Source organism: Chrysochloris asiatica, unplaced genomic scaffold (genome assembly GCF_000296735.1).
Source record: "Chrysochloris asiatica unplaced genomic scaffold, ChrAsi1.0 scaffold00035, whole genome shotgun sequence".
NCBI classification, from domain to species: domain Eukaryota; kingdom Metazoa; phylum Chordata; class Mammalia; order Afrosoricida; family Chrysochloridae; genus Chrysochloris; species Chrysochloris asiatica.
Genome location: NW_006408553.1, coordinates 11,959,214 through 11,970,703, shown reverse-complemented (window position 1 = coordinate 11,970,703; position 11,490 = coordinate 11,959,214). Strand labels below are relative to the sequence as shown.

The window sequence follows — 11,490 nt, the reverse complement described above, 5'->3', positions numbered from 1 at the left end:
GGTACCAACTCGATGGCACCTAACAACAACCGTGGACATTATTCTTATTTTGTAGACAGGAAAACTTAGGGAGCTTACACACTTTGCCTAAGGCCTCAAAAACCACATGATAAGTACAAATAATTATGTTTTAAAACTCTATAAAGTTTTTCTCTTAATAGTTTCATAGTTCTCTACTTCACATTGACATCATATAGAAGACAGTTAGCATATTGGAATGATATTAAACCAAATAGCAAGAGAACATAAATATTTGTTTGGTGCAAACTTTATTCTTATATACTTCAATATTGCTTCCAAAATATCAATTTTAAGTTTTAATCCATACCGATTTTTTTTTTAATGGGAGTCATATGTTTTAAACCTTCACTTTTCATAGTCTGCACATACAGGTACATGAATTCAGGAGTGGAGGGATAAAGGGGAATAGAAAATGGCAATGGCAGCTCTGAAGGTTAATGAGCTGAACTACAAGGATGATTTGAACTGCATTGTTGATGGTTCAAGCTTACCAGTTGCTCCTCAGAAACCCTATACAGGGTTGCTATGAGTTGGAACCCACTCAAAGGCACTTAACAACAATAACAACAACAATGAACATAGGAACCTCAAGGGAAAACTCATGATTTGCTCACCTACCTGATAGATAACAAGCTTTTTTTTTTTTAAACAAAAAGGCAAACACATTTGGAAAGAACATGAAATCATTATTGTTGTTAGGTGTCATTGAGTCAATTCCGACTCATAGATACCCAGTGCACAACATAACAAAACACTGCCCAGTCCTGAGCCATCCTCACAATTGTTATGCTTCAGTCCATTGCTGTTGCCACTGTACCAATCCAATTCATTGGATGTCTTCTTTTTTCACTGACCACTTTACTAGGGCTCCTGTGTGGTGCTGTAGGATCAACACTTGACTGTGAACCACAAGTTCAGCAGTTCAAACTCCCCAGTTGCTCCTTGGAAACCCTGTACAGGGTCTCTATGAGCCAGAATCAGCTCAACAGCACTTAACAATGATTACCACTTTACTAGGTATGTTGCCTTTCTCCAGGGACTGGTTCCTCCTAATAACATGTCTGAAGTTTGAGAGATGGAGTTTTGCCATCCTGGCTTCTAAGAAGTGTTCTGACTGCAAGAACATGTCAGATTTCTTTGTCCTTTTGGCAGGCCATGATACTTTTAATATTCTTCCCTAACATCATAATTGAAATTAATCGTTTTTCTCTGGTTTTCCTTATTCTTTGTCCAATTTTTGCTTGCATATGAGGCAATTGAAAATAGCATGCACTTTAGTCCTCAAACAGGTCTGTTTGCTGCTCTTTAATACTTTAAAGAGATCTTTTTCAGCATATTTGCCTAAAGCAATGCATTGTTTGATTTCTTGACTGCTGCTTTATGTATCCAAAAGCAAACTGGAGTATGTGACAACTTTGATTTTTTTCTCAATTTATTGTTATGCTATTTATTGGTTCCATTGTGAAGATTTTCATTTTCTTTATAGCGAAGTGCAATCCATACTGACAACTGTAGTCTTTGATTTTCATCAGTATTTTAAGTCCTCTTTGATTCCAGCAAGCAAGATTGTATCATCTGCATATCAAGGTTGTTCTTGAATCTTCCTCTACGCCTGATGCAATATTTTTCATAAAATTCAGCTTCTCAGAGTATTTGATCAGTACACAGATTGAATGACTGTGGTGAAACAATACCACCCTGACATGCACCTTTTCTTATTTTAAATCATTCAGTATCCCCTTGCTCTGTTCTAACAACTGCTTTTTGGTCTATGTACCGGTTTTTCTTGAGCACAATTATGTGTTCTGGAATATCCATTTGTCACAATGTTACCTATAATTTGCCATGATCCATAGAGTTGAAAGCCTTTGCATAGTCAATAAAACATAAGTACACATGTTTCCAGTATTCTTTGATTTCAGCCAAGATCCATCTGATGTCAGCAATATCTCAGTTCCATGTCCTCTTCTGAGTCTGGCTTGAATTTGTCAGTTCCCTGCTGAAATACTGTTGCAATTTTTAAAAAATGAATTTCAGCAAACTTCTACTTGCATGTGATATTAATGACATTGTTCAATGATTTATGTATTCAGTTTGGTCACCTTTCTTAGGAATGGACACAGATAGGAATCTCTTCCGATCAATGGGCCAGGTTTTCGAATTTCTTGGCATAGATGACGTTTTTAATTACTGACAAGAATTAAATTACTTTATTCATATTGCTTTCTTGAAATTGCTTGCTAAGACCAATTTCATTAAGCAGTCAAATTTTGATTATGAAAGTGGTGATAGTATCTTTAGAGTATGGAGTATACTGAGGGAAGTTTTGATAGTTTTCATTTCTTAGCTCAACTTTCTAAGCCTTAGTTTTTTCATCTTCAAAATGAGGATCATGATAGCTACATCATTCAGTTTTTGTGAGGATGCAAGTAACCAATATGTATGTAAAACATTTAGCATTGTGTTGTTAACCCTTGTTATTTGAGGAGTAAGAAAAACCTAATCAAAACCAAATCTGTTGCCATAGAGTTGATTCTGACTCATGGTGACCCCATGTGTTACAGCGTAGAACTTCTCCATGGTTTTTTCTTGGCAATAATCTCTAAGCAAACAGTTCTGTAGGCCTTCCTTCCATGGGTCTGCTGAATTGGTTGGGATTGCCAACCTTTAGGTTAGCAACAAAGGTTAGCAACTGATTGTAAACCGCTAGCACCACTCTAGAACCTTAAAGTGGTGGTAGAGAGATACTCAAGAATGCTGAGAACATGAAATTGTGAGTGGGGTGGGATGAGAAATATAGGAAAGACTCTATAAAGTATAGGGGAAAAATGAAATAGTTGAAAAGATCAATGTTTCTTGTGCTAACTCCAACTTCAGAAAATGATAGAAAACACTATTTTATTTTCCTCAATTCCATTTTATTTCTGTGTTCTTTGAACCCAGGATTTAGGCTACTTATATTATGGTTGCAACAAGCTTTTATAAAATAATTTGGGAACAAAGCTACTATAGCTTTAAAATTTAGAATGCAAAGAGTCCTCTTGCATCCCCAACCCCCATCAAAAAATCTTTCACATAATCGAATGTACATAAACTTTGGGAATACATGCTCATAATTAAGAACTGTCATTATGGATCCCAGAAAGGTGAATAACCCTATACAGGATTGCTATGAGTCAGAATTGACTCGATGCCTCTTAACAACAACAACATGTATAATTAAGATGACTTACTGTATCATTTTGCATGTAATTATAACTAGAGACACATTATTACAATGTTCATATAAAACCACAGCCACATGTAAATTAGTCCACCCATATATATGAAGATCAAGAATAAATCATGATAAATAATTCACAGAGCCAAAATATTATACAATTTTTATTTGAAATTCTTTTCACTTCTGTATTTTAATAAGACCATAAAATGTATCGCTTATAGTAAAGTACTACTATTTAATAGTAAATATTTTTTATTCAATTATATCATTATTCAAAGTTAGAAGTACATTTTGGGTTATAACATGGAAAGGTAAAAAATAACTGAATATAAAGGTATAAATAATTGTGCATGAATGAGTCTTGATCTTACTACCAGTTTACAGTTTTGTGACTTTGGTGAGGTTTTAGCTTCTCTGAACTTCAGTTCAATTTCTGTAAACTGGCTGATAATGCCATCCTTCCTGGTTTGTAATGAGGATATGAAATAGATGGATCATAGTACGTGCTCAATTAATGTCAGTTTCCTCCTTGCTGCTTAGATTTTTACTACATATTGAGAGTGGTGCATCTTATGGAAATATTCTCTGTTATTCATGGGCTATGATTATAACTATGTAAAATTTTGATTAATATAGAGTTTTCAGATCTTTGACCCAGCTCAAGACAAAGCACAGTATATAGTCTGTTTAACAAAAATTTGTTATGAACAATTAACAGACAGCTGATTCTCCTTTTACTAAGCACTCAGTAGGTGCTGTTAAGTGGTACCAATAACACAGTTCCTGTTACAGCATCTCATAATTTAATGAATTCTCTATGACATCACATAGTTAATACAAAGCTTTGTGGTGTAAACTACACAAAAATATGTTGACACAGAAGAGTTTCAAGCTTTTAATGAGCTTGATTTTTAATTATATTTATGATAGTCATGTCAGATAGAGGAAGTAGAGAAGTTTGAAGAGGGATGGATGTATCTCCAAGAACTTCATTTATGAGTGCAGATTTCCCCCTCATCTCATTATTTCGGTTTTATTTTGCCCAGGTAGAAGCATTATACATGTATAACTATTTTTTCTCTATCTGCAAGAATTTATATACAATTTCACCCAAAAGTTCAAAATTTTCTTCTAGGTAGATCTAGTTGGTAAAGTCCTGACTAATAGTGACCCTGTATAGGGTTTCCGAGAAACAGCTGGTGTGTTTGAACTGCCGATCTTGTGGTTCACAGTCTAGTGCTTATCCTACAGCACCACACCAGGAGTCTCTCTCTCTCTCTCTCTCTCTCTCTCTATCTATATATGTATTGTTGAGTGCCTTCTAGTCAGTTCCAAATCATAGTGACTCTGTATAGGTTTGAAATCAGTCTTTTCTTTTTTATTCAAACCAAAGGTTTCACATATTTATTAGCCACCCTCTTTAAATGCAGACGCATAAAAATAAAGGAAGAAACCAGAAGTTTTGCACAGCATGTTCAATTGATCCAATCTTGGCCAATTGAACTTGATATGGTAGTGCTAGGACCGGGGTCTATTATTACTGTGTCTTCACATGTGGACTCCTTAGAGACCCAGCTTGGTTCTTCTCCAGTGTCTTCTCTTGGAGTTGTATCTGTTTTCATTCAAATCCATTGGGGGAATGGGACGATTCTGCTTTTCTTTCTTGGCCAGGAATCTCTTGATCCTGAAAGTCTTATGAGAAGACATAGTGAAGATGGAACGTAGCAGCAGTCACTGTGGTTTAAAAAGGAAGAGCTTTTCTGAATTTTGTTTTAATAAAGACCCCAGTGAATGAAATCACAGATCTCCTAAAGAATGATTTTAGATTCTAATCACTTGTTATAAATATTTATTGTTGCTTATTAAATTTAACAAGGAGCCTTGCTGGTGCTGTGGTTAAGCACTCAGCTGCTAACCAAAAGACTGGCAATTCATACCCACCCAGTGGCTCAGTAAAAGAAAAGCTTGGAAATCTAACTCTATAAAGGTTATTGTTGTTGCTTAGTGCCAGTGAGTCTGTTCCAACTCATAGTGATCCTATGTAGGGTTTCCAAGGAGTAACTGGTGGATTTGAACTGCTGACTTTGTACTTCAAACCAACTGTGCAATCCAGTGCTTAACATACAGTGTCACACTGGGACTCCTCTGAGAAATGGTGAGGCAGTTCTACTCTGTTACATGGGATCGTTATGTGACATAACTAGATGACACCCAACAACATTAAATTTAACAGTTTGAAATTAATTTATGTAGGTCATGGAACATATACCAAAAACCTCCACAGAATTGATTCTGACTCATGTTGTTGCCATTAGGTATTGTTAAGTCAATTCCAACTCATAGCTACCCTATACAGGGTTTCTGAGGCTGTAAATCTTTCAAGGGAGCAGAAAGCCTCATCCTTCTCCCATTGAGTGACTGGTGTGTTTGAGCTGCTGACTTTACTCTTAGCAGTCCAGTGCTTATCCTGCAGCACCACCAAGGTTCCTTAATGGAACTTATAGACTTCCGTCTTTCAGAAGTATATTGCTAACAGTATTATACTGATTCATCTTTAGGCAATCCAGTGGTGTGAAGACTTTCAGCAATTGCAGCTTGAATGACTTTGGAAATTTTATTTCTAATATGGGTGCCAGATGTCTTCAGAATAAGCCACAAATGCAAGTAAAGCCTGCAGCCTGTGGCAACGGCATTGAGGATCAAAATGAAATCTGTGACTGTGGTTCTAAGGAAGTAAGTCTGGTAACTAGAAAAATTGACTAATAATAGCTTTATTGTTTGAATTTGCCTTTTTTAAAATCATAAATGTTAGATATCTAATATGTGACTGAGTATCATGCAGCCTATTGAAGCTAAGTGGTATCAAATTGAAGTATATACAAGATTATACTGTCTAGATCTTATAGGTTGAAGAATTTTGAAGAAATTTAAAATATACTGCAAATAACTACTGTTGATAAGAAAAAATGAGCTTTTGGGTTTCAGACTAAATATATAAGTTCTTTAAGAACATTTGCTTAACTTTTGAACATTTGATAAAATATTTTATTGAAGGTGAATGAATGAGTTAACAGTTCATCAAGTACCCCTTAGGTTATTACTCCATAATGGGATCAGTAGTAATGTAAGGGAATCTGTGTTAGTATTGCAACCTATACATTGAGTTATTTTGAGTAGTCACTTGATAGGGAAGGCCAAGAAATACAATGAATGCAAAAAATCTAGATACTTCTCAATAACTCAATATTTGGAGGATTATAGCAGATATCATGATTTTAAGGCAGAAACAGTATTAGAATTTGATAGAAACATAGGTCTGAATGTATTTGTACTCATATCACAGTTTTATTTATTACTATATTTTCACATTTAATAGAATATGTCAACCCTCTGTACTCTTTGTTTTTTAAAGTTTTTATTGTGAATTGACTGAAAGTTTACAGTTTTGCATCCAACAAATCATATACTTTGTTTCATTACAATGATTATAATCCTCTCCATGTACCATCAGTTAACAGTATTTCTCTCTGTTCATTTTAGCTCTCTTTTAAACACTCTGGCATATAAAATAATTTAAATCACCAAAGGGCACATTCTGCAAGATTGCCTCCTGGCCGCCAGTTCTCAGTCCCTCTAACTCTATGAATTTAGATTCCTCAGCTCATGTCCCCATCTCTGCCTCCATCTCTGGTATCGTTGCTTCTCTGAATAGGGTCCTGTATTCCGCTTGTGCTCTCTCCTTGATGGTCCTAGGGTCTGTTTCTGGACTGTAAGATTAACTACTCCCCCGTTTTTGTTACAAATCTTCTACCTTTACAGTTGTGGCACTTGCAATTTGTTATGATAACAATTAGTCAATATTGAATCATAAGAATCTTATCCCATCTCTTTTCACCAGAACCCTCTAGTCAAAATTAAAATTATTCAATGGGAACTCTTATCTTTCCCCACACACTTTTAAACTATACTCCCTCTTGAAAACATGTAAGCTAGTCACTTCATGCCCTTTTCACCCCCTCTTTTTTAGGTAGTCAATATCAAAGTTGTCTGTCCCTATCTATCCTGTATACAGAGGTGATAGCATTGATGGTGGTGGTGGTGGTTATGTGCCGTGGAGTTGGTTCCAACTCATAGTGACCCTGTACAGGGTTTCCGAGGCTGTAAATCTTTACGGGAGCAGAATGCCTCATCTTTCTTCTGCGGAACAATTGGTAGTTTAGCACTGCTGACCTTGAGGTTCGCAGCCCGATTCATAACTGCTATACTGATGTGAACACTCCTTCCCTCTCTGTTGGTATTTTGAGCTACTACATCCATGACTATACAATTTCATCAGATTTTTGCAAGTTACCCTAAATTTCCGTTATCAAAAATTGTTATTTATCTTCTTCTAGGCGAGTTCTGATTATCAAGTCATCAAGGCTAGGACTAATGGTTACTAACTCTTCTTATTTTTTAATGACTAATTTTATTGGAGTATAATCTCCATGAAAAAAATAAAATACACTCACCTTTAAGTGCACAGGTTAATGACTTTTGATACATTTATTTAACCATTGGTTAAATTAAGGTCTGGATGTATTCATCAAGAGTTTGCTCATGACTCTATGCAGTCATTCCTTTCTTCTTCGGCTCCAGGCAACACTAATCTGCTGTCACTATGTCAGTTTTGCTTGATTTAGAAAGTCATTTGAATGGAATAATATAGTATGTGTTCTTTAAGGTCTGGCTTCCTTCTTTTAATATAGAGTTTCTGAGAATTATCCATGTTGTTTTGTGTTAGAATAGTTTCTTCCTTTTTTTTTTTTTTACAGAATAGTATTTCATTGCATGATTATACCATAATTTGTTTATTAATTTTTCTTGTAATGGATATTTAGATTATTGCTAGTATTGTGTCATTATTAGTAAAGTTGCTGAGCATTTTAATTTGCATGGACATATATTTTAATTCTTCTTGGATAAATATCCCATTGTGGAATTGTTAGGTGCAATGCTAACTGTCTGTTTTTAAGAAACTGACAAACTGTTTTACAAGGCGTATTAATTTACACTTCTTCATCAACATTTGAAACATCTTGTTACTCTATATTATCACAGAATTCAGTATTGCAAGCCCTTTAATTTTAGTCACCCTAGTGGTTTGTTGGAGTGTGGTGCTGTGGGGTAAATGCACTGGACTGCAAGGTTGGTTTCCCTTGCATATAAAATAGACACTTGAGGGGGAGAGAAAGGAATAGCCAGAAATATCACCATAGAAAGCTTGTAAGTCTGTCTTCTGCCTATAACTGATTGGAATACTTCAAATGGGGTTACAATGTGCCCAGTGAAGGAGGCTTCCTGTGGAGCGTCTGCACTACATAAGACCATAGGGGGAATCCTGACGCCCCTCCAGAATCTTCTGAGGGGGGAAATTTCCACTTGAAAGGACGAGCAGACCAGCCTGGAGTGGTTAGAAGAACAGAAGATACTTCTTGAAAGAAAGACCAACAGGAAAAATACAAAACAATAATAGCAGTCCGACTGACTACTACAAGGATAAGCAAGTTATCCTCCCAGGAGACATCAAGGCAAGTGGTTAGGTCCCCTCAGGGCAGATCCCCTTCCAAGACTAATACTCAATGGGAATACATGAGCAGACATGTGCTCTGACTGGTGACCATATTGGTCACCGATAAGGCCAGTAATAAGGAAGACCATAGAAGAATTGATGCTTTTGAGTTATGGTGTTGGAGGAGAATATTGAAAGTGCCATGGGCTGCCATCAAACCAACAGGTCTGTGTTGGAAGTAGTGCAGCCAGAGTGCTCCTTAGAGGCCAAGATGGCTGAACTTCATCTCTCATACTGAACTTCATCTCTCAGGTTGTCAAGAGGGATCAGTCGTTGGAGAAGGATATCATGTTTGGTAAGGTGGAGGGTCAGAGAAAAAGAGCAAGACCCCCCAACAAGATGGATTATATCTTGATGAATATATCCAGACCTTAATTTAACCAATGGTTAAATAATAAGTGGTAGCATCAGTGGGCTCAAACGTGGCAACAGTAGTAAGGTTGGCCCATGATTGGGCAGTGTTTCATTCTGACTGTGCATAAGGTTGGTAGGAGTCAGCATCGACTCGATGGCACCTAACAACAACAACAATTTCACTCAGTGTAATATCCTCTAGGTTCATCCATGTTATGCATTAGCTTTTAACTTCGTTATTCTTTTAGGTAGCATAATATTCCATTGTGTGTATCAAAGTTTGTTTTCCATTCTTCCATTGATGGGCACTTAGGCTGTCTCCATCATTTTGCTATTGTGAATAGTGTTGCGATAAACATTGAAGTGGATATATCTATTCGTGTTCTGGCTTGTATTTCTTGTGGAAAATATATACCAAGTATAGGGGATCTTAAGATATTTCTATTTCCAACTTTCTGAGGACGCGCCATACTGCTTTCCAGAGTGGCTGAACTATTTTACATTCCCACCAGCAATGTAGGTGGGTCCCAGTCTCTCCACATCATCACCACCATTCATTATCGTCTGCTCTTTTGAACTTCATTGTTATTGCTGGTGTGAGATGATATCTCATTTATGTTTTGATTTGCATGTCTCTAATGGCTAATGATCATGAACATTTCTTCATATGTTTGTTGGCTGCCTGGATCTCTTCCTTGGTGATGTGTCTGTTAATGTCCTGTGCCAATTTTTTAATTGGGTTATTTGTCTTTTTTTTGTAGAGGTGTTGTAGTTTCTTATAGTTTTTATAAATTAGCCCCTTGTCTGATATGTCATTGCAAAAGATTTTTTCCCATTCTGTGGGCTCCTTTTTTACTCTTTTGGTGAAATCCTTTAATGCACATAAGTTCCTAATTTTTAGTATGTCCCTATCATCTATTTTGTTTTCTTTTGTTTGTGCAATTTTTGCAATGTTTGGTAGTCTCTGTGTGAACTTAATTTTGTCCCTATTTTTTCATTGATGACCTTTATAATTCTGGGATTCACATTTAGGTCTTTAATCCATGCTGGTTGGTTTTGTATATGGCGTGAGATAAAAGTCTTGTTTTAATCTTTTGTATATGGGTTTCCAGTTTTGCTAGCACCATCTATTGAAGGGTCTGTCTTCTCCCTATTCAATGTACTGTGGCCCTTTGTCGAAGAACAGTAGGCTCTATGTGGATGGGTTAATTTCTGGATTTTCAATTATGTTCCATTGATCTATGCATCTTTCATTGTACTAGTACCAAGCTGTTTTGACCACTGTAGCCACGTAGTACATTTTGAAATCAGGGAGTGAGAGGCTTTCAACTTGGCTCTTCTTAAGCAGTGCTTTGATTATCCAGAGACTCTTTCTTTCCATATAAAATTTGTAATAGTTTTTTCCATCTCTCTAAAGAATGTTGTTGGAAACTAGATTGAGGTGTTATGTCTGTAGATTGCTTTGGGTAGTGTTGACATTTTCACAACGTTAAGCCTTCCTATCCAGGAGCATGATATATTCTTCCATTTTTGTAAATCTCTTTTAGTTTCTTGCAGATTGTTTTTTAGTTTTCTTTGTATTTTTTAATTTTGCTTCTCTGGTTACATTTATTCCTAAATATTTCATCCTTTGGGTGGCTATTGCAAATGGTATTGCTTTCCTAATTTCCTTTTCATTGCTGTCATTATTAGTATAGAGGAATCCTACTGATTATTATATGTTGATCTTGTACCCTGTCACTTTGCTGAATCTTCCAATTCATTCTGGTAACTTTTTTCCTGAGTCTTTGTTGTTTTCTATGTATAGGATCATATCATCTGCAAGTAGACACAATTTAACTTCTGCTTTGCCAATTTGTATGCCTTTAATTTCCCTGTTCTTGCCTTATAGCTATGGCTAAGACTTCCGGTATTGAATAGGAGTGGTGATAAAGGGCATCCTTGTCTGGTTTCTGCTTGCAAAGGTAAACCTTACAGGTTATCTCCATTGAGAGATGTTGCCTGTTGGTTTTGTATATATTCTTTTAATTATGTTGAGGAATTTCCCTTCAATTCCTACTTTTTTGAGCATTTTTATCAGGAATGGATGTTGGCTTTTGTCAAATGCCTTTCTGCATCAATTGATATGATCATGTGGTTCTTTTCCTTTTTTTTTTTTTGTTAAATGTTTTTATTTTGGATTGAGTGAAAGTTTACAGGGCACGTCATCAGCTTCACATCCAACCAACCATTCATATATCTTGTTTCATTACATTGATTATTATCTCCTCCATATATCATC

General features: G+C 36.0%; 1 protein-coding gene across 1 annotated transcript in view; it reads left to right on the top strand.

Moving 5' to 3' along the window:
* Positions 1-11,490, top strand: part of ADAM32 (ADAM metallopeptidase domain 32) — a 208,168-nt gene that overhangs the window by 65,742 nt on the left and 130,936 nt on the right. The window contains 1 exon segment of the mRNA XM_006878390.1: positions 5,803-5,977. Coding sequence (XP_006878452.1) covers positions 5,803-5,977 — 175 coding nt within the window.